The following is a 23,665-nucleotide window of genomic DNA, read 5'->3' on the forward strand; positions in this document are numbered from 1 at the left end:
GATTTAGAGCTCTGTTTTCTACAGATTTAGCCATCTTGGATTGGCCGTGGATAATGAAGAAAGTGGTGGCAGAACACGATGCATGAAAGTATCCCGGGTCCTTTTCTTTTAAGGGTGAAGACTCAATTCACTAAGGATCAGATTAATCAACATTTGAATTCAAGTTTTTACTACAGTTCAAGTTCTACATTAAAAAATATAGCGCAATCTTGACTATTTTGGAATCAGCATCAGCTTATATTACAGGGGAAGCTCATTTTCTGCTGGATAATTAGTGACGAGCCCTAAGCTTAGCTTCTCAACAGCCGATCAGAGCCCACTGAGCATGTGAGTGTCACAGACACTTTCCAAGATGGTGACCCCCTGTGACAAGTTTGAAGTCCTGGATCATTGTTGCTATTGACAAGCTGAAACTTTAGCCTCGTGCAATAAGTTCACTATATAAAATATGGCATTTTTAGTCACATAAATTTTTACGTTTTAGTTCTCCTTTAAGGAGGAGGATGGTAAAAGGTACAGGGCTGGGGAAGGAGGGATCTTTAATTCACAAGGAAGGTCCTTCAAGTCACAGACTCATCATCATCATCATTTATTTATATAGTGCTGTCTAGATACGCAGTGCTTTGACTGATCCTTGCTGCCTTTACTGATTCCATGTAATACATGTTCTTTTTTTTTTTTTTTTTTTTTTTGAACACACGCATTTTAAAAGGTAGCTCTAATATTTAGGGCAAAAAAACCCTAAACAGAGTTCATTTCTGATGCCGGGGCAATTACAAATTCTGCTGAAAGCCTTTTATGGCTCAGTTCTGATTTAAACTGTTAACATTTCGATTTAGTAACTATCCAGGCTCAAAGTTGGCTCCAAAAGCATATGTGCACCAATTGGCTTGCGGGAAATGATTTGGGTGGATTTTGTAGAGAACAGTCTGTGTCTTTAAGTGCCTCGAGGAGTATTTTCCATGTAGCCCCCCCCCCAGATAATATATTGCCCGTAGGCATTAAATAGTGGCTGTAGCATTTGATTTATGTACTAAAATAATATTCTGTATTATATAACCAGTATCAGATTCTGTTTGAAAAATATAGGAAGCCCTTCTTAAAGCTCCTTTTATGTTGTTGCCATATATACATATCTGTTGATGCCATTAACCCAACAGAACTATTAAATTAACACACTAAGTTGGACTTATTTGATCACAGACATGGTTACTGAAAAGCGGACAAACCTAGAGAGAAGAAGTGATCCAAGCTGTTGTTTGCAGCTCCATAATTTGGTTGATTAATGGAGTCTACTCAAGAATTAGGAACATGGAATGTGATCAAAACACATAGAAAGGCAAAGGAGTGCTGGGAAAAAATGGCTTCTCCCCGTCAGAAAATGGAAAAATAAAGATTTAGTTGTAAACTCTTCTGGCAGCCTTCTTCCCTCATTGCAGCAAAATATACATATTTTTTCCAAAAACCCATTTCTCCCCTTTTTGGGACTTTATTCCAGCAGTTCATACTATTCTTGCCTATGATTGTAGTGTAGAAGCACCGTTTTCAAGTCTAAGAACATCTCACCTCCCTGAAAGAAACAGAAATTGAATTCTCACGTCACCACAAATAACTCCTCCCGGTCATCGTGGCAGATCTTGTACCTACAGCCCAGCAGCTGCTTAAAATCCCACATTTTTTTATTTTTTTCTCGGGGCGGGAGCAAGAAGGCGACACTCCCAGCCACCATGATGTGCCAGAGACTGTGAGTGTAAAAGTAATTGGCGTTGGTCTGTGCAAAGACGTAGATGGCAAGGGCAATGAGCGCCAGGGAAATTCCTGGAACCAAGTAGAAGAGCCAGCGTTTCCAGCTGGGGGGGTAACAATGCCGGCGCCGCACTCCACGGTACGTCTGAAAACAGAGCAGAGATGGGATGAGTTCTTTGGAAGCATATGACGTGGATGTATTTTCTACAGTGACATCACAAAGCATCACCCTAGTACCTTAGTGCATTTTTATGGGGTTATGGAGGCTCTGATCACACAACTGACCATAAAGAGAAAATTGAACAATATCAGTATATCATTGATCAGTATAGAATGTTATCAATATATTGTTTTTGCAGATTAATTACTTGTTCTATTCTTACCCCATGTGGTCTCTTTACTCTGAACCCGATCGTCTCCTTCTCCACCTTGTTCATAGAAGGGGTCATTTATTATTGCAAAAGGCGCAAGTTCTAAAGTAGTAAGGGGTGCAAGAGCGTGCCCCTTAATGTTTGCTTACCATGCACTTGCACCAGGGCCGGAACTAGGGGTAGGCAGAAGAGGCACCTGCCTAGGGTGCCACGAAAGGGGGTGCTGGGACAGGTACCTGTCTTCTGCCTACCCCTAGTCCATGTTCTCTGCTCTCTCCTGCCTCTCTCCCCTCTGGCGCTCACTACTGCCTCCCTCCACTCCGGCGCTGTCTCCTGCCTCCTTCCCCGCCGGCGCTGTTTCCTGCCTCCCCTCCAGTGCTCTCTCCTGACACCCTCCCCTCCTGCCATCCCTCCTCTCCAGCACTCTTTCCCCTCCCATTCCGGCGCTCTCTCCTGCTTCCCTCCCCTCTGGCACTCTCTCCTGCCTCCCCTCCCCTCTGGGGGTCTCTTCTGCCTTCCTCCCCTCCGGCGCACTCTCCTGTCTCCCTCCCCTCCGGCGCTCTTTCCTGCCTCCCTCCACTCCGGCGCTCTCTCCTGCCTCCCTCCCCTCTGGCGCTCTCTCCTCCCCTCCAGTACTCTCTCCTGCCTCCCTCCTTTATGGCACTCTCTCCTGCCTCCCTCCCCTCCGCCACTCTCTCAAGTCTCCCTCTCCTCCAATGATCTCTTCTGCCTCCCTCCCCTCCTGCCAAACCCCACCAAAGAAAAAAAATCAGGCAGTTAATGGCAAAATCTACTTACCCATGCAATTACCAGTATAACTAATGCAAAGAGGCAAGGTCCCATCATATTCCAGATTCCTCTTCGATCGAGCTGCATGGAAAGGGCAATTAGTAGTGTGCCCAGCATGAACAAGACCTGCAGTCACAAAGGGGAAAATGTCAATACAATAACTATATTTTTACACACACACACACACACACACACACACACACACACACACACACACACACACACACACACACACACACACACACACACACACACACACACACACACACACACACACACACACACACACACACACACACACACACACACACACACACACACACACACACACACACACACACACACACACACACACACACACACACACACACACACACTGGCCTTAGTTGTCCCAGAAATGGCCCAGTAAGTCAGGGTGTTGCTATGAGACTGGAGCTAAGGAGGTAGTAGTAGAGATAAAACAAACACGGTCATCTCATACTTACATATTTCAGAGTTTTCTTCAGTCTGGCCATGCAGAGGATGGTCACCCAAATGGACACGACGGAGCCAAAGAAATCACAGTACTGTAAAGTGTCATAGTCCATGATGCACATCACAACCTCCCCGGGCTGGTCACAGGCGTGATAAAACTAAAAAAAGTCGTAATAAAGGGCGGCAGTTAGATTGGTGAGGGGAACAATACCAGAAATGCTACATTCGGGCACTGTAACAGCAGCAATGGAATCACTCCTGCAACAAATAGTAGCAGCGTAATACATTCGGAGGTTTTTTAAAACTCCCATAAACTCAAAATTCGACCAATCGAAGAATTATACTTGGGCGTATAGGATCAACCCGAAAACTCGAATCGAATTCCGAAAAAAACTGGAATGTCAGGAAGGTTACAAGCATCACAAAATTGATCCCTGCACTTCTCCCATTGACTTATATAGCAATTCGGCAGGTTTTAGGTGGCGAATAGTTGAATTTGAGTTCTTAAAGGGCCAGAGAATAATAAATCTCGAAAATCTAATTTTTTTAAAGACTTAAATCTAATTTGGATAACTCCCTTATTGAATTTGACAGTTTTGGCCATAAGAAAAACTTAAAAAAACGATTACGAAATCCGACCTTTGATAAATCTGCCCCAAAGAGTTTCAGGGAACTATAGGTGCATCACTACTGGGTGCTACACAGGCAAACTCTCTTGCTTGCATGCTTTCTGCACACATATCCATGTATAGAATAGCTGTAATAGCTACGTACGGTGGAGAAGAACATGTTGTACGCATACACTGCAGCCTCCACAAAGTAGAACTTGTAAACTGCCACTATGATGGTGGGCAAGAACATGAAGTTGCTCAGTGTCAGCAGCAAGGTGGCGATCAATTGCTGTTGGTAGGAAAGTGCTTCACTGCTATCCGTACAGCTCCAGCCGGCCCAGCCTGAGAGGAACAACAAGACAAATATATTTATAAAGGAGTGTAATTCTTGGGTGGTTAGTAAAGGCAACAATACACAGCCTATATGTGAAAGGGGTTGTTCACCTTTGAGTTAACTGTTAGTATGATACAGAGAGTGATATTCTGAGACCATTTGCAATTGGTTGTCATTTTTTATTATTTGTGGTTTTTGAGTTTTTGAGCTTTTTTATTCAGCAGCTCTCCAGTTTGTAATTGCAGCATTCTGGTTGCTAGGGTCCAAATTTCCCTAGCAACCACACACTGAATTGAATAAGAGACTGGAATATGAATAGGAGAGGCCTGAATACAAAGAGGAGCAATAAAAAGTAACAATAACAATATGTTTGTAGCCTTACAGAGCATTTCTTTTAAGATGGGGTCAGTGACCCCCATTTGAAAGCTGAAAAGAGTACAAAAAGATGGCAAATAATTAAAAAAATATATAAATAATATATATATATATATATACACATTCTAGAACATACTAAAAGTAAAAGGCGAACCACCGCTTTAAGTCTACCGAAAAATCATGTAAACATTAAATAAACCCAATAGGATTGTTTTGCATCCAGTAAGGATTAATTATATCTTAGTTGGGATCAAGTACAAAGTGCTCTTTTTTTTTTTTTTTTTTTAAATTACAGGAGAAAAAGGAAATATTTTTTTAAATTTAAATTTTTTTTTGATTAAACAGGTCTCTTCAGGAGACAGCCTTCATTTAAGTCAGAGCTTTATGGACAACGGGTTGCCGGGTAACGGATCCTGTACCTGCACTGACAAGAGGCTCTGACTCGCGTTACTTTCGTGGCCTGCTTATGTCCTGCAATGTGTTGATGGCATTCGTTAGCAGTTTTTCGGACCTGATAGGGAACTGAAGCCTGTCTGTGCTGTGAGACTGCAGGGCTGTGATTGGCTGTCCCCCTCCTACTGTGCTTCTGGCAGGGACCTTTAGGACACACCCACCCCTCATTTGAAACACAGACAGGGAACAGAGAACATCTATAGTAGGGCTGAACCATATATGCAAATGCATATGCAAATTAGGATTCGGTTTGGCCGGGCAGAAGGTTTCGAATGAATCTGAATCCTGCTGAAAAAGGCAGAATCCCGAACCGAATCCTGGATTCGGTGAATCCCTAATCTATAGGGAGCTCCAATAAAGGGGCTATTTTTAAAGATAATAATAATTTTTAGCACCATGTAAAAGCAACACCATATATTACTCATATTTGCCTACAAAATTAGGTTTTTTATTTATCCTATGTCTCCTTTAATGGTGCCCAGCTGGCAAGACACTAGTGTATAGGGCAAGTGTCAGCCATAAAAGTGCTGAGCTTGGATTAGCCCAGAGGTAAGGCATTAAACTCTTTACTAAACACAAGTATAACCTTGCAGCAGTAGAGGATTTCATAGCAGACAGTTTCAATATGCCAGTTGCAAACCACCAACTGGTTGCTATGGATTACAACAAACGGAGAACACGGTGGCGCCTATACTCGCAAGCAACCCAAAAATCTCACCGGCCGTGCAGCTGCAGGCAGCATACAGGTAGCCATTTCTTCTCAGAAGCCGGCAATGTCCGTTGGGCCCGCAGTTATCTTCACATGGGCTGAGAGCAGAACCGAACAGTACTCTGGGGGATAGGGACTGGCATTCACTGAAGGGGGAAAAGAACAAATTTACAAGTTTTAGTTGTATAAAAACCAGTTGTACTGACAAACAGCAATGTGCATCGGACAGGAACAATGGACCATTTTCAGAAAACTTTGCTCCCTCAGTTTTGGAGCACAAAGAAATGTGTGAGTTTGGAAATGCTGTATTTATGAGGGGCGGGAAGTAGGAGGCACATAATTAGGGTGAGGCTGAAATACAGAGATGTTCATATAATATGAAAAAGAAAGGATACTTCTTCTGCTTACCTGTCATTCATTGGGCAAAGCAGCTGCATAGATAGGTACCAATTGGCCATCACAGGGAAGGGGATATTAAGTGAAATGTCTGAAACGGTGCTGTTCATTAGTAACGCATAGCCCTGAGAAAAAGCTGGGAAAAGACATTCGTTATCAGTCATAGTATTTTCTCTCTCTCTGTCTGTACAGCAGATTAGGATGTTTTATCTATTGCTTTACAGCCTACAGGCTTGGGATCTCTCCCCTATATGCCCACATTGAGGTTGGCGATATAAGGCTGATCCGATCGTGGGCCCGATTGGATCGTAATGTAGCCAACACGGCGGTTGGATCACGGGACCGCATCATGAATAGATGCACCCGCGATCCAACGGGTTTTTTAATCCTGCCCAATTGACATCTGCCCGACTTTCGGCCAGATATCAAGCGGGGAAAGCCTGTTGGAGGGCCCTACACACAGGCTGATAAGCTGCCGACTCGGTCTGTCGGCAGCTTTTATCGGTCCATGTATGGCCAGCTTTAGGCTTCTGGGGGGGAGGGGGAAGGGAGGGGGGATATCACTCCAACTTGCAGTACAGCAGTAAAGAGTGACTGAAGTTTATCAGAGTACAAGTCACATGACTGGGGGCAACTGGGAAACGGATAATATGTCTAGCCCCATGTCAGATTTCAAAATTAAATATAAAAAAATCTGTTTGCTCTTTTGAGAAATGGATGGGTGCAACTGAGCTCAGACAGAAACAAGACTGTATGTACTGATGCTTTTTATTTGCTTTTTCTAAATGGATTTCAGAGCAGAATTCTGCTGGAGCTTCACTATTAACTGATGTATATTGATAAAAACTTATATTCCCATGACAATATCCCTTTAATATAAACTGTGGTTATTTTAGAGGCACGTTTACCTGTTGAGCAGTTCTGGGAGGTGTTCAGAGACAGTACAGGGGAGTCGGCACTCAGACAAGCAACCACGGTTCCAGAGGAGTTTCCCATGGTCGTCTGAAACAACAGAACCCAATTCAAATCAATCATGATCGTGAGGTTTCCTGATTCAGGAGCAGTAAGCATAGGTGATATTACAAGGGTTTATCCTAATAGTATGCAAAAATAGATAGGTGAAAGTTTTTATTGTTAATAAATCAGAACTAATAGAAGAGGAGGCCTCAAAATCTGATGGGAAATTGCACCCTAAAGCTGGTGAAACATGAGGTGTGATTGTTTTGGCCTCTGAGCCAACATTTGGGCCACGTTCGGGTAGGGATGCACCAAATCTACTTTTTTGGATTCGGCCGAACCCCCGAATCCTTTGTGAAAGATTTGGGCAAATTCCGAACCGAATCTGACCCCTAATTTGCATATTCAAATCAGTGAGGGGGTGGGGAAAATTTTTTACTTCCTTGTTTTCTGACAAAAAGTCACATGATTTTAAGCATTCGATTTGGTCCGGCCAGGCACAAGGATTCGGCCAAATCTGAATCGTGCTGAAAATGGCCTAATACTGAACCGAATCCTGAATGTCGGTGCATATTTACTTTTGGCCTTCATGGGACCCTTCTTGAGAGGAGCAAATCTATGGATTTTTTAGATCTCCAGATTAATAACTTCCCAAACTTTCATCACTTATTGGTTGGGATGCCACAATTCTGGCCCCAATACATGGGCCAATAAGCTGCCAACTAGGTTAGCAGTCGGCGGCCAATTATGGCCAAGGCAAAAGTCACTAAAAGACAAGGGGGGTCATTTATAAACGTCTCGGCAGGAACCCAGAGTCAGCTGCAGGTAGAACAATGAAAGCAAGCATCTGATTGGTTGCTCTGGATTACTGCACAGGTGCAGATTTGCCCAATGTTTATAAATGACCGCCCCTTGACTTTTGCCGACTAACCTTAACTTGGCCATACATGAGCTGATAATTGGCTGCCAATTCCTGGGCCAGATGGCGGCTTATTGGCCCGTGGGGGCGAAAACTGTGGGATTAAGCCAATAATAGATGAGAGTTCGGGAAGTTATATGAAAAATCCATGAACGTGTTCCTCTCCTGAAGGGTCTCCGTGAGCCCAGTGTCAACCCCCGAGACCACTACTTTAAGGGCACATGGGCCAATTCGCTGCCATGTTTCTGGAGACTGTATAACCACATATGTGAATTAAAGTGGACCTGTCAACCAGACATTAAAAACTGTATAATAAAAGTCCTATTCAAATTAAACGTGAAGTCCAAATTCTTTTTTTTATTAAAGCGTTCATAGCTGTTGTAAACTCATTTAAAAATCTCAGCTGTCAATCAAATATTGCCTGCCCCTCCTCTATTCCTTTCACTTTCCATTCAGCACTTACTCTATGTCACTGCTCTCCCCACATCCCCCCAGTTCTCTTAACCATTTAATTGTGTAGCCAGAGCATGGGGATGGACATCAGGTCCCCCATTCTGGTGCACAAACAAGATTCTGAGATGATACAAGACTTGTCTTAATAACAGTGTCCACAAAATGGCTCCTTCCTGCTTGTTATAATTAGGAATTCCCAGACTGATGGAAACAAGATTCAAATAATTTATACAGTGTAATTAAAGTTTATTGTGCTTAACTAATGTGATAAAATAGGATTTGGAATAATTTTTTCGGGTGACAGGTCCCCTTTAAGAAGCAATTCTGAACATTTCTGACTGTTAAGCTGGGAATTGCATGGCTGGCTGTGAGACGGCCCATTGGAACAGTGCCTTTAATGTATATTAAGTATATAAAACACAAGAGCCATGAATATCCTGAAAATTATATCCTTATAAACGGTGCGTAGTGATGTCATTGGTTATAATCGGAGCTTAGTGATGTCATTTCTGTCACATGACTCACTGAAAGTTGTGTATTATAATAAATAAAGTACCCCTGTACTTTAGAAGGATATTAGATGTCACCTCGGCGTTCCATGACCTGTATAAAAACAGTCAGTCTTGGGCCTTGTGCTTTTATATGGTCATGGAACTCCTCAATAACATATAATATCCTTATACTTAACAAGAGGGGGTACTTTATTCACTACCGTATATACTCGAGTATAAGCCGAGTTTTTCAGCAACCAAAATATGCTGAAAAACTCTTCCTCAGCTTATACTTGGGTCAAGCGCAAAAACGGTCGCCGGCGTCCAAGAATAGTCGCCGGCGTCCAAGAATAGTCGCCGGCGTCCAAGAATAGTCGCCGGCGTCCAAGAATAGTCGCCGGCGTCCAAGAATAGTCGCCGGCGTCCAAGAATAGTCGCCGGCGTCCAAGAATAACCAAGAATAGTCGCCGGCGTCCAAGAATAGTCGCCGGCGTCCAAGAATAGTCGCCGGCGTCCAAGAATAGTCTCCAAGAATATTTGCCGGCATCCAAGAATGGTCACCGGCATCCAAAAACGAGACGCCAGCACCTCCAATGGGAGCAAAAACCCTCAATTTTTTGATTGAAACTTACCAGAAGCTGCTGCATTTCTCACCCTAGGCTTATACTCGAGTCAATAAGCTTTCCCAGTTTTTGGAGGTAAAATTACGTACCTCGGCTTATACTCGGGACGGCTTATACTCGAGTATATACGGTATATATTCTTCGGATACTCTTTGATCCAATACTGAATTCAGCCTCGTCCAAAACACACAGGGAGTGAATCAGATTCACGTATCAATATGTTAATCTAAGCTTTGAGAGAGCCTGAAACGCTTCCCTTTTTGTGCTCAAATAACAAAACAAACGTCACCTTGTTCAGCTGCAAAGATACTATCAGCATTCCGCCATTATCCATTTCGGAATCGAGGTTGAGGAGCATAATGGAGGGCATTTCAGCTGAAACTGGAACGTACGGGCTCTTAACGGACTGGAACCTGACCGACACAACATCCATATCTTCTCGTACCAAGGGGAACTTGTTGAGACAGGAGCCAGAGCCAACAGCAAGCGACTGGGTTTCATTGGTGTCAGCCTGGGAGCCATTTTTGGCAGCTTTGAGAAGTTCCTGTTCTATTAAAGTAAACAGCGACCTGCGGCTCACAACTTTCCCTGGTTTACAGGCTGCAAAACATAGAAGCCAGGGTGGTTTATAGACATATACTTGCATAATAAACCCTCTTAAAGGAGTTTCAGTTAACTTTAGTATGTTATAGAATGGCCAATTCTTCAGGTTTTTCCATTGGCCTTCATTATTTTTTAAAGTTTTTGAATGATTTGCCTTTTTCTTCTGACTCTTTCCAGTTTCAAATGGGGAGTCACTGACCCCATCTATAAAAGTGCTCTGTAAGGCTACACATTTATTATTGTTGTTGCTACTTTTTATTACTGATCTTTCTATGCAGGCCTCTCCTATTCATATTCCAGTCTCTTATTCAAATCAATTCATGGTTACGAGCACGCTAGCAACCAGATTGCTGACATTGCGAACTGGAGAGCAGCTAAATCAAAAGCTAAATAATTGAAAAACCACAAATAATAAAAAATGAAAGACAATTAAATATTTTCTCAGAATATCACTCTCGACATCATACTAAAAGTTAATTTAATGGTGATCCAGAGGGAAAATAAAAACCTCACTGAAATAAGAAACTTTCTAAATATAATCAATTAAATATTCTGTACCATTTCTGAAATAACCAAGTAACTCTTCAGTGTCCCATACTCAGCAACCTCTCTCTCTTTCTTTTCTCTTCATGGAGTGGGTGGAGTCCGTTTTTGATTGACAGTTAGGTCTAATACATTCTTTGTGGGGTTGCTAGAAGATGTATTAGAGCTCACTCTTTTAAAAATAATGGATGGAAATCCTGCTTTGCTGCATGCAGCGTGTGTGCCAGAGTCGGTTATTTTGTTAGCTTTTGTTTGTGCTGGAGTTGGTTATTTGTGTTAACTCTAAACATCTACTAGGAAAGGGAGTCCCCCCCTAAAAGATGTATTAGATCTACTTGTCAATACAAATCTGACCCAGACCTCAGCATGAAGAGAGTAATGAGAGTGACAGGTTGCTGAGTGTGAGATTATGAAGAGCAACTCATTATTCCATGAACAATACAGAATGTTTAAAGGAGAAACATACCCTTAATAAAAAAAACCCTACCCTACAAAGACCCCCTCTCCCTCCCCCCCCAGCCTAGCTGCCTCCCCCGAGCAAATATCTTTACTTACCCCTATGTGCAGATACTGTTCAGCTGAGTTCACGTGCGCCATGTTCAGCCGATTCGGTAACGTTCAGAATGAGATGTTTACCGAAGAGAAGAATATGGCACCTGTGAACTCCGCTGGACAGAATCTGCACGGAGGGTAAGTAAAGACTTAGGGGCATTTGCCCGGGGTAACACTTAGGCTGGGGGGAGGAGGGAGGGGGTCTATGTAGGGTAGGGGGTAGGGTTTTTTTTATTAAGGGTTTAATTCTCCTTTAATTGATTATATTTACAAAGTGTCTTATTTTAGTGAGTTGAAGTTTAAAACGGGAAATATTGCGAAAACGGAAATTTTATATAAAGTGAACAACCTCTTTAATCCAAAGAGGCAGTCATGTCCAAACCCCCTACAATAAACATATGTGAACTAAAACATACACAACCACTAGATGGCAGTACCACTATATACAGCCATACATATATGACTCGCAGTGTTCTCTGGACACCACAAAATGGCAGTGTTACAATACAGGAACATAAAACTGTAATCCTAGACATTGAGAGCAATACTTTTGTTCCCTAAAGTACTAGGGGGAATACAACTCCCTGAAACCCACCTGAGGTTTTGTGGACGATCTCAAATGACACGCTGGAGTTTATCCCTTGGGAGATCTCCACTAGCACATTCAGCCACTTTCCCCAGGGCGGGGAGTGTAAGAGGAGAGCACATTGGGGGTTTTCATTGCAGTCCATTGTTCTCTGGACAGACGGCAGCTCAGAGACAGATCCCACTCTAATCACCAGTGGGCAAGGGCCCCTCGCATTGTCTGAGGTGCAATTCTGCAGCTGAAGCCTCAGTTCCTGGGTGTATTCGGGTATAAACATTCTGACAATAGAAATGAGAAAGGATTATTAGCATACGTTTGCTGGCTGCTCTGCTCAGTATAAGGAAAAACTAAAATTGCCTAAAAGTTGGGTGAATAATGTCTCTATCTACTCCTATATATGGAGCCTAGAAATACATTGGAGCATAACTCAACAGTCTCTAGGCTGCTCTGTCTGCCCCTCTTCTGGCTTCTTGTTAAAGGGGACCCTGTCACCCTAAAAAATAATTCCAAATTATTGTTAGTTGAACAAAATAAAGTTTACTTACACTATATTTATTATTTAAATTCTGTTTCCTTCAGTCTTGAAATTACACAATCACAGCAAGCGGGCAGGAGCCATTTTGTGGACACTTTTATTAAGATAAATTGTGTATCACCCCAAAATCTTGTGTAAGCACCAAAATGGGGGTCCTAACAGGGCCGGAACTAGGGGTAGGCAGAGTAGGCACATGCCTAGGGCGCAAAGCTTGAGGGGCGCCAGGCACGTACCTTTCACTGCTGCCTACCCCTGTCCGGTCTCCAGTTCTTCTTGTTGTGCTCATTTGTGCGCATGCACGCTTACGTGAGGGGTGACGTATCCGGTCAGTGCACATGCGTGCGCTCAGGTTCGAGTGCGCATGCGTGTGCTCAGGTTCGAGTGTGCATGTGTGTGCTCAGGTTCGAGTGCGCATGCGTGTGCTCAGGTTCGAGTGCGCATGCGTGTGCTCAGGTTCGAGTGCGCATGCGTGTGCTCAGGTTCGAGTGCGCATGCGTGTGCTCAGGTTCGAGTGCGCATGCGTGTGCTCAGGTTCGAGTGCGCATGCGTGTGCTCAGGTTCGAGTGCGCATGCGTGTGCTCAGGTTCGAGTGCGCATGCGTGTGCTCAGGTTCGAGTGCGCATGCGTGTGCTCAGGTTCGAGTGCGCATGCGCGCGGCGGGGGGGCCGATGCAGCCATCGGGGTTGCCTGGGGCGCCTGGCTGATTAGGCCCGGCCCTGGGACCTAATGTCCATGCACAGTGAACTACTGTATATAATTATAGAGCCTGAGGAGGGAAGTGGAAAGTGGTAATTTACTGCCACACCTCTATGCCTTTAGACACTTTTATTAAGATAAATTGTGTATCACCCCAAAATCTTGTGTAAGCACCAAAATGGGGGTCCTAACAGGGCCGGAACTAGGGGTAGGCAGAGTAGGCACATGCCTAGGGCGCAAAGCTTGAGGGGCGGAAAGGCATAGAGGCGGGGCGAATAATATTTGATTGACAGCTCAGATATGTAAACACCTTTATAACAGGTATGGATGTTTTAATGAAAAAAATAATTTGTCTTCCATGTTTAATTTGCAAAGGACTTTCATTAAGCAGCTATTTATGTGTAGGTGGCAGGTCCCCTTTAAGGGATTATAACACAACAGTAGGGCTATGAGTGTAATACAGGTATGGGACCCATTATCCAGAAACCTGTTGTCCAGAAAGCTCCGCATTATGGAAAGGCTGTCTCCCATAGACTCCATTTTATCCATATAATCCAGATTTTTAAATATTATTTCTTTTTTCTCTGTAATAATAAAACAGTAGCTTGTACTTGATCCCAACTCAGATATAAATAATCCTTATTGGAAGCAAAACCAGCCTATTGGGGGTGATTTCATATTTAGACGATTTTTTAGTAGATGAAGGTATGAAGATCCAAATTACGAAAAGATCAGTTATCCGGAAAACCCCAGGTCCCGAGCATTCTGGATAACAGGTCCCATACCTGCACTTGCACATACCTCCAAACATTTTGGAAATAAAAAGAGGGACAAAAAAGATGCCGTGTTTAGCGTGGCAAATTTTTTTTGATCACACCCATTTTTGTGGCCACACCCCCTAATTACCATGTTAATTTTACAAAATTTCGCTGGTTATAAAGATTGGAACATATTTCTGTGGTTTTTTTCCCCGTTATTACAGTTTTGCTAATGAAGGTGAATTGCCCTTTAAGCTGTGAGGGACAAGGGACCTGTTATCTTATATTGTTACAATTACTTATTTGCTTATCTCAAAATTGTTACAAATGTATCTTATCTTCTGTTGTGGCTGTTCTGGGCTCTCTGCCAAAAGTCAATTAAGTTAGAAACTTAGAATCTTTTTCTGGCTGTTCAGTGCTTAGAAAAACAGGACTTTCCACTAGACATGAGAATATACGTTCATGTACGTAACTATCATGACTATAGTGTAATTATAAGGCACTGTGATTTCTGGGTGTTACCGGCCCTTTAAGCAGAGTATGCAAACACCCAGGGGATTATTTAATGAAATCCAAAACATCTTTCTTTTCTGAAATCTACTCCAACCAAATTCACACAGGTTATTTCCCCTTATTTATCAATATATTTTCCTGAAAAATTCCAGTGCTGGAAAAAACTCGAAAAACTCGCGAAAATCGTATGAAAAATTGAATCATATGAATTTTTCAGATTTTCTGCCTGAAAACTCGTTGTTTTTGCCTGAAAACCACAAACCTTCAGATTATTATTTTCGGATTCAGATTTTTTCCATCATCGAGGTATAATAAATCTTGAAATTAGAGGTTTTTTCACAAACTAAAAAATTTCAAGTTTTTGGCATTTAGACTTTAAAGGGATCCTGTCATCGGAAAACATGTTTTTTTCAAAACGCATCAGTTAAAGGATAAGTAAACCTTTAAAATAAGTATTTTAAGCACTTTTGTCATTTACATTCATTATTTATTTTTCTTTAATTCCAAGATATTAAGGGATACATATACTGTTAATATGAATGAATTTTGTTACAACAGCGCCACCTGCTGGTCATTTTCCCACCAGTCTGACCACCAAGTAGTCAAGGAAGTTGTCAGGAGAAAGAAAGAGGCTGCTCTGATGTTCTTCTACTTAGGAAAGATTTGAAAAAGATTTCTTTTTTTTTTCCTAAGCAGAAGAACATCAGAGCAGCCTCTTTCTTTCTCCTGACAACTTCCTTGACTACTTGGTGGTCGGAATGGTTGGGAAACTGACCAGCAGGTGGCGCTGTTGTAACAAAGTTCATTCATATTAACAGTATATGTATCCCTTAATATCTTGGAATTAAAGAAAAATAAATAATGAATGTAAATGACAAAAGTGCTTAAAATAGCCCCCTCATCAATTTTAAAGTTTACTTATTTTAAAGGTTTACTTATCCTTTAATAGTGCTACTCCAGCAGAATTCTGCACTGAAATCCATTTCTCAAAAGAGCAAACAGATTTTTTATATTCAATTTTGAAATCTGACATGGGGCTAGACATTTTGTCAATTTCCCACCTGCCCCCAGTCATGTGACTTGTGCCTGCACTTTAGGAGAGAAATGCTTTCTGGCAGGCTGCTGTTTTTCCTTCTCAATGTAACTGAATGTGTCTCTGTGGGACATGGGTTTTTACTATTGAGTGTTGTTCTTAGATCTACCAGGCAGCTGTTATCTTGTGTTAGGGAGCTGTTATCTGATTACCTTCCCATTGTTCTGTTGTTTGGCTGCTGGGGGGAAAAGGGAGGGGGTGATATCACTCCAACTTAAAGTACAGCAGTAAAGAGTGATTGAAGTTTATCAGACCACAAGTCACATGACTTGGGGCAGCTGAGAAATTGACAATATGTCTATCCCCATGTCAGATTTCAAAATGAAATATAAAAAAATCTGTTTGCTCTTTTGAGAAATGGATTTCAGTGCAGAATTCTGCTGGAGTAGCACTATTAACTGATGCGTTTTGAAAAAAACATGTTTTCCGATGACAGGATCCCTTTAATAAATACCCCCACAGTGTATCTGATTGTAAATGTGTCACTTACTTGAAACTTGCCGAGTTTCCCGACTGCGACAAAGTTTTCTGCATGGGCGTGTCTGCCTGTAATATGGGAATATCGACCTCCCGAAGAACAAACAGATCCGGCTGGAAAAAGTACTTGCATGAACTGGTGAAACCCTGGAGGTGAAAAAGGAAGCGGCATAGGATCATAAAGTGGTTTATTAAACGTAAGAATTAGACAGACTTAGAGCCTGTATTAAAATATTCACACATACAGGTTTACATTTTTTTTTAAAAAAAACGTATTTCCCTTTTCTCTGTATTAATAAAACAGTAGCTTGTACTTGATCCCAACTAAGATATAATTAATCCTTATTGGAAGCAAAACCAGCCCATCGGGTTGAATTAATGTTTAAATTATTTCTTAGCAGACATAAGGTATGAAAATCCAAATTACGGAGACCCCTTATTCGGAAATCCCCAGGTCCCCTTATCCAGCACTCTGGATAACAGGTCCCATACCTGTACTAAATGGATGTTCTATAGCACAGCTCTGCCTTCTTTCCCTCACCTCTTCTTCTTTACTATTTTCTTGTGGCCAGCGTTGGACTGGGCCGGCGGAACACCGGGAAAAAACCCGGTGGGCCCCAGCCCTCATGGACCCGCCGGCCCAGACCCGTTCCACATAGTGACCTCCTCCCCCTCCGCTCCTGACCTCCACCTGGTGGCTCCGCCTGGTTGCCCCGTCGCTCTGCATCTTGCCCTGCCCAATCCAACTCTTGCCGCCCACAAACGAGCCCGACGTAGGTATGCGCCGCGAGGGGGGGCCTGCGAATGGGGAGGGGGCCCTTGGGGGTTGCAGAGGCCCTGATGTGGCAACCCCGGTGGGCCCTGACCCCCCCCCCCATTCGACCCTGCTTGTGGCCATCAACAGAGAAAGAGCCACAGCAGATACGCAGTTTTATCCAACCATTTTCATGAATGCCCATATCCATCTCTTTGGCCCAATACCTGGCCGGTCAACGTAATCGATACTGAAAGTGTAATTTCTCTATCCCTTTTTGGCTCTGATTCTTGAAACAATGTTGCAAAGGTCAGATCTACTCCAGGCCTGTTCATCAGTTGGCTTCTTCTTACTTTTATTCAGGAGTCAGAACCGAGGGTGCAGAAGCTATAAACAGCCACTGCTTCAACAGAGTTTAATTTTACAGATAACTTTAAAGCCACTGAGAATGTATAATGAAGGTAAGCTGAAAAGCTGCTTCAAATGAGATTTTCTTTCATTAGGCAAAAACAGTTCTTGGGTGGAGATCTCCCAGATCACTGGATGCTGCTAAATAATTAGACCTGGGGGTCAGTGGCATAAGCACTGGGACCATTGCTTCTGCCTGCTACCCTGCTCTTATGTTTATTTGCTTGTGGGAAACAAGATTCATGAAAGGGGGCTCCAAAATTTGGTGCACTGCTGGGGCATCTTGTGCCAGCTGGGGAAAAGTTGGGGTGGTTGCTGATTAGTTTCTCGGGTGTCCAGAACAGCAGTAGAAAGGCAAACATTATGACAGTGCTTTCATATACAGGTATGGGACCTGTAATCCAGAATGCTTGAGACCCGGGATATTCTGGATAAGGGATCTTTTTGTAATTTGGATCTCCATACCTGAAGTTTACTTAAAAATAATTTAGATTTCAAATAAACCCAATAGGATTGTTTTGTTTCCAATAAGGATTCCTTATTTCTTAAAGGAGAAGGAAAGCTACTGACGCGGTTTATTGCCATTAGATTAGCCACAATAGTACAAGCTATAAGACTATATTTATTCTGCAGAATGCTTTACCATACCTGAGTAAAAAGCTCTAGAAACTCTCTGTTTGTTTAGGATAGCAGCTGCCATATTAGTTTGGTGTGACATCACTTCCCATCTGAGTCCCCCCCTGCTCACTCATAGCTCTGGGCTCAGATTACAGTAGGGAGGGGGAGAGAGGAGCAAACTGAGCATGCTCAAGCCCTAGCCCTGGAGGTTTACGCTGAAAACAGGAAGTCTGATACAGTAGCCCATGAGTACATACTAGAAGTAAAGAAATGCTGTGTTTCTTTTGACAGAGGACACAGAGCAGCATTACTTTGAGGGATTACCGGTGTATTTATATAGACCAATCTGATAAAGCTTACTTAATTTTAGCCTTTCCTTCTCCTTTAATTGGTATCAAGTACAAGCTCCTAATTTATTATTACAGGGAAAAAGGAAATCCATTTTTAAACATTTGAGTTATTTGATTATAAAGTCTTTGGGAAACGGCCATCCTGTAATTTGGAGATTTCTGGATAACAGGTTTCCATATAAAGGATCCCATACCTGTAGCTGCAACCTTATTATAAGTTATAGGGGTTACAGTCAGCGGCGTAAGCCAGCCTCCCTACAGAAACAAATTTGGGGGGCACCATCCATGATGAACCTGCAAGAGCACTTTGGGGGGTGGGGGTTAGAGCCAGATGCTGGAGGCATGGGTGTAGAGATTGATGTAGAGATGGGAGTAGAGAGTGATGTAGAGATGGGAGTAGAAATTGATGTAGAGATGGGAGTAGAGAGTGATGTAGAGATGGGAGTAGAGATTGATGTAGAGATGGGAGTAGAGATGGGAGTAGAGAGTGATGTAGAGATGGGAGTAGAGATTGATGTAGAGATGGGAGTAGAGATTGATGTAGAGATGGGAGTAGAGATTGATGTAGAGATGGGAGTAGAGATGGGTGTAGAGATTGATGTAGAGATGGGAGTAGAGATTGATGTAGAGATGGGAGTAGAGATTGATGTAGAGATGGGAGTAGAGATGGGTGTAGAGATTGATGTAGAGATGGGAGTAGAGATTGATGTAGAGATGGGAGTAGAGATTGATGTAGAGATGGGAGTAGAGATGGGAGTAGAGATGGGTGTAGAGATGGGTGTAGAGATGGGTGTAGAGATGGGTGGAGGCAGCAGGTGGAATGCACTTTCCCCCAGGCTTGCTGTGTAAAAGGTTCACCAGAGAACACAGTGGATGTACCGCTTTTATAAATAAAGTGAATTGTAAAAGCAGTGCTGTGCATTCTACACTAGAATAACTGGGAGAAGGTAATCCCGGGCTCCCCTGTAACAGAATATAATGCTAATTAAGTTCAGTCAGCTAAGCTTTCCCTTTCCTATTACTTTCCCTTTGTTTGGACAGAAGGAAGAGACGGTTGTTTTACAACAGCTGCTAAATACAATTGACAAAAACATTCTTTCGGCTGGAAAAAAGGCAAGTAATAAAGGAATTCAGGAGAAGAGCAGGTTCCTAGAATGCTGAAGCTCCTACGCACCATAAGCAGCTCTTTATTCCTTCTCTCCCAGCACCCTAATAATCCCCCCCCTACAATCAGCAGCCACAAATACCCCATTGTATGGCATCGGCTCTTAGTGGGACAGCAGATAGAAATCAGCTTCACATCAGCTGCTTGAAGGGGAACCATCAATATCAATTCTATAATAAATATATTAATAGATTTGTGAGCTCCTCAATCTAACATGTATTTCCCAGCACACTCCTGCTGCCAGTCACTGACAGATTTCGCCTGCTCCAATTGGCTAAACCCAGCAGGAGATCAACTAGCAGTTAGCCAGGTTATATACAGACATAAAAGGTTGAATTTGATGGACAGGTGTCTTTTTTTCAACCTAATTTACTATGTAACGATGAGTCAGTAATTTTCGGTGCATTACTGGTACACAGCATTGGTTATATGAAGTACAACAATGTTGGGTTGAGGAAGCACACTAATAAACCATAATGGTTGTCAGGGTGGTAATAGCACTAGTGCCCCCTTGTCCTCCCACAAACTCCCATGAAGTCGAAATTCGATCAATCAAAATTTATTAATAAAATCAATGTTTTAAAACTCGGATAAATAGAATGGACCCAAAAACTCGAATCGAATTTGATTCTTATTTAAAGTTTTTTCTCCAAAAAATGTCAGGAAGACTACAAACAACTCAAAATTGATCCCTGGACTTCTCCCATTGACTTAAACAGCAATTCAGCAGGTTTGAGGTGGCGAACAGTCGAATTTGAGTTCTTAAAGGGCCAGAGTATGATAAATCTCGAAAATCAAATTCAAATTTTTTTATAAACTCGAATCTAATTTGATTAACTCCCTAGTCGAATTTGACAGTTTTGACCATAAAAAAATGTTGAAAATTGAATTTCGAATTTCAATTTTCAATTCGACCCTTGATAAATCTGCCCCTTAGAGAATAAGCATTAAACCTTTAATAAAAAGCATCAGTACATACAGTCTTGTTTCTGTCTGAGCTCAGTTGCACCCATCCATTTCTCAAAAGAACAAACAGATTTTTTTATACTTAATTTTGAAATCTGACATGGGGCTAGACATATTGTCAGTTTCCCAGCTGCCCCCAGTCATGTGACTTGTGCCTGCACTTTAGGATGGAACTGCTTTCTGGCAGGCAATTGTTTCTCCTACTCAATGTAACTGAATGTGTCTCAGTGGGACTTGGCTTTTACTATTGAGTGCTGTTCTTAGATCTGCCAGGCAGCTGTTATCTTGTGTTAGGGAGCTGTTATCTGGTTACCTTCCTATTGTTCTGTTATTAGGCTGCTGGGGGAAAGGGAGGGGGTGATATCACTCCAACTTGCAGTACAGCAGTAAAGAGCGAGTTTATCAGAGCACAAGTCACATGACTGGGGGCAGCTGGGAAACTGACAATATTTCTAGTCCCATGTCAGATTTCAAAATTAAATATAACAAAATCTGTTTGCTCTTTTGAAAAATGGATCTCAGTGCAGAATTCTGCTGGAGCAGCACTATTAACTGATGCGTTTTTTTGCCATGACAGTATCCCTTTAAGTATAAAAAGAAAAAAAAAGAAAAATCTGCCTGTGTACAGATTAGGCAGCAGCTGGCTGCAATATATATATGGATGTGGTCAGTGGTGCTCAGATGACCCTTAAAAATGAAGTTAGTGAGCAGAGGAGAGTCATAGGTCTCTGGTCAGTCTTAATCGGAGCAACATCACAAGACTTTCCCCATTAACACGATTGTCTACCTTATGTGTCCAGTCAGCTGAAATGAACAGCAGGTGGCCCTATAGTTTCCAAACCTTTATGTCAGCAGTGAAAAAACTGCTAATATCTTGAAAAGCAGAAAAGAAAAATGGAAAGTGCTTAGAAAATCTGAATTTTACATGAATTTGCTTAGAGGGTTTACATTGCCTTTGACGTAAGCTACTCGGCTGACATTGATTCTGGGCAGAACTCCTCAAATCATAAAAAATAAGCACGAGCCAGTCATACAAACATCTCCATCCAAAGCAGATCTCCCTAAATTTAGCAACAATTTCTGACTCTGAAACTTTCCCAAATTTAGCAAAACCAGTGAGCGTGAGAATGTGTATAAGGCAGTTTTCTGCCCTAAAATGAAGTAAAGCCTGTTTGAGAAGTGGCTGGCATGAGGAATCACTAAATAATGTTGATTTCTCTGGTGGATCCAGATCCAAGTGACTTTCATTATGAGAAACAATGTCGGTCTGGGGTATCTGAGCCAACTAGAATAGTAAATAGTGATGGGCTGGCATAAACCGGATCACAATCCAAAAAAAAAAAATCACAGCAAAGGCCTTACGCGTTTCGTGCCATAGGGGCACTTAGTCATAGGCTAAATGAACACTTATCACACAGTCATATCTAAATAAAAAAAATTGGATTGGCAGTTAGATACATGCGACTGATTCTTTTTTGATTTTGTTTTTTGATAAGTGTTCATTTAGCCTATGACTAAGTGCCCCTATGGCATGAAACGTAAGGCCTTTGCTGTGATGTTTTTATCTATTTTTGGAGTGTGATCCGGTTTGTGCCAGCCCATCACTATTTACTATTTGCCATATTGCCTTCCTGAGCTGACAGTTTGGGGCACCTGGATCCGCGACTTGTTTGGGTAAGTTAACCCCACCATTACTGCTTATTGCACTGACACTGAACATTTTCTTATATATATATATTCATTGAGCCAACTAGAAACCTCAGCACAAGGGCCCCCCACCCCCAGAATACCTCTGGCCATTGCCAGTGCCCAGTGCTGTCGATATCATGTGTGGGTTGAAAAAAACTCAACCTGCAACTGACTCGACTGAGCCCGCCCTTACCTGGCTCCTCCCATCTATTTATAGGCCCACGCTGACCCGCCAATTAGTCACAAAAGGGGAGGGTGCATGCCTATAAAATCAGAAGCCAGCAGTGTAAGATCCCGCAGGTATCAGGCTACACCCGAAAACAGCTCCCCATACCCTGCAAATTATGAGTGGACAGTGGCCAGGTGCAGTGGGGCCTACCATTATTTTTCCCAGTGTCCCGGCAGGCCAGTCCGACCCTGATGAGGAAGCTGCAAGTGAGTCTCATATAAGAAACCAAGAATTGGCCTCTATACTCTTCCCCTTCAAACAATATGGTTTACAACTGTAGCCCTCAAATTGCTGCACTCTGTTCCTACGTGCAGATTGCCCAAAATCACCCATCAACCATATAAGTCCCAAATGATACTGTAAGGGCATCCGAAACTTAAATGATCCTCATCGGGAAACCACGCCCTTCATCACTGCACAGCTTCCTGGAAGTAGTCCAGTGTGACGCTTCAATTACCTGCTCTGTAATTCAACTACGCCTAGGATTGTTCTAACAGCTCTTTCATATACTACATAAATAGTAATGCCACACCTTGCTGAATAGGCTCTTGGGTATTAGACACGATTAATTATCAAATGGTTATAAAGGAACATTTAATTGAATGTGAGAAAAGTATATCATCGGAGACTGGAGGAAAGGAGATTGCATCATCAGCATAGGTATGGTTCCTTTACTGTGAGGGCAGTCAAGTTATGAAAACTACCTAACACTTAGGGGCAGATTAATCAAGGGTCGAATTGAAAATTCTAATTCGAAATTCGAATTTTCTGATTTTTTTTTTATGGTCAAAACTGTCAAATTCAACTAGGGAGTTATTCAAATTCGATCTGAGTTTTTTTAAAAAAAAAAAATCTAATTTCATTTTGAGATTTATTATACTGGCCCTTAAAGAATTCAAATTCGACTATTCACAACCTAACACCTGCCGAATTGCTGTTTAAAGGGATTATTCAACTTTGAGTAAAGTATGATGTAAGGAGCAATATATTCTGAGACAATTTGCAATTGGTTTTCATTATTTGTGGTTTTTAAGTTATTTCGTTTTTTGTTCAGCAAAAAGCATCTCTCTGTCAGCAATCTGGTTGCTTGGGTCCAAATTATCTTAGCAACCATACACTGATTTGAATGAGAATATGAAATATTAATAGGGGAGGGTCGGAACAGAAAGATAAGTGATAAAAAGTAGCAACAACAATAAACAGAGCAGAACATTTGTTTTTAGATGGGGTCAGTGACCCCCTTTTGAAAGCTAGAAAGAGTCAGGAGAAAAAGGCAAATAATTAATAAACTATAAAAAATAAATCATTTGGACCAATTGAAAAGTTGCTTAGAATTGTCCATTCTATAACATACTAAATGTTAACCTGAAGGTGTACCACCCCTTTAAAGTGGACCTGTCACCTACACATAAAAAGCTGCATAATGAAA

General features: G+C 42.2%; 1 protein-coding gene across 1 annotated transcript in view; it reads right to left on the bottom strand.

The window, feature by feature from the left end:
- Nucleotides 1-721: 721 nt before the first annotated feature.
- pgap6.L (post-glycosylphosphatidylinositol attachment to proteins 6 L homeolog) overlaps nucleotides 722-23,665 on the bottom strand; it is a 38,808-nt gene continuing 15,864 nt past the window's right edge. Inside the window, exons 4-13 of the mRNA XM_018236653.2 lie at nucleotides 16,071-16,204; nucleotides 11,995-12,263; nucleotides 9,991-10,301; nucleotides 7,167-7,260; nucleotides 6,271-6,394; nucleotides 5,872-6,008; nucleotides 4,155-4,333; nucleotides 3,392-3,538; nucleotides 2,916-3,032; nucleotides 722-1,891 (exon numbers count right to left, since the gene is read on the bottom strand). Coding sequence (XP_018092142.1) covers nucleotides 1,595-1,891; nucleotides 2,916-3,032; nucleotides 3,392-3,538; nucleotides 4,155-4,333; nucleotides 5,872-6,008; nucleotides 6,271-6,394; nucleotides 7,167-7,260; nucleotides 9,991-10,301; nucleotides 11,995-12,263; nucleotides 16,071-16,204 — 1,809 coding nt within the window. The 3' untranslated portion in view covers nucleotides 722-1,594. The remainder of the gene's footprint in view (nucleotides 1,892-2,915; nucleotides 3,033-3,391; nucleotides 3,539-4,154; nucleotides 4,334-5,871; nucleotides 6,009-6,270; nucleotides 6,395-7,166; nucleotides 7,261-9,990; nucleotides 10,302-11,994; nucleotides 12,264-16,070; nucleotides 16,205-23,665) is intronic.

The sequence above is a fragment of the Xenopus laevis genome, chromosome 9_10L, assembly GCF_017654675.1.
Source record: "Xenopus laevis strain J_2021 chromosome 9_10L, Xenopus_laevis_v10.1, whole genome shotgun sequence".
Taxonomy (NCBI): Eukaryota; Metazoa; Chordata; class Amphibia; order Anura; family Pipidae; genus Xenopus; species Xenopus laevis.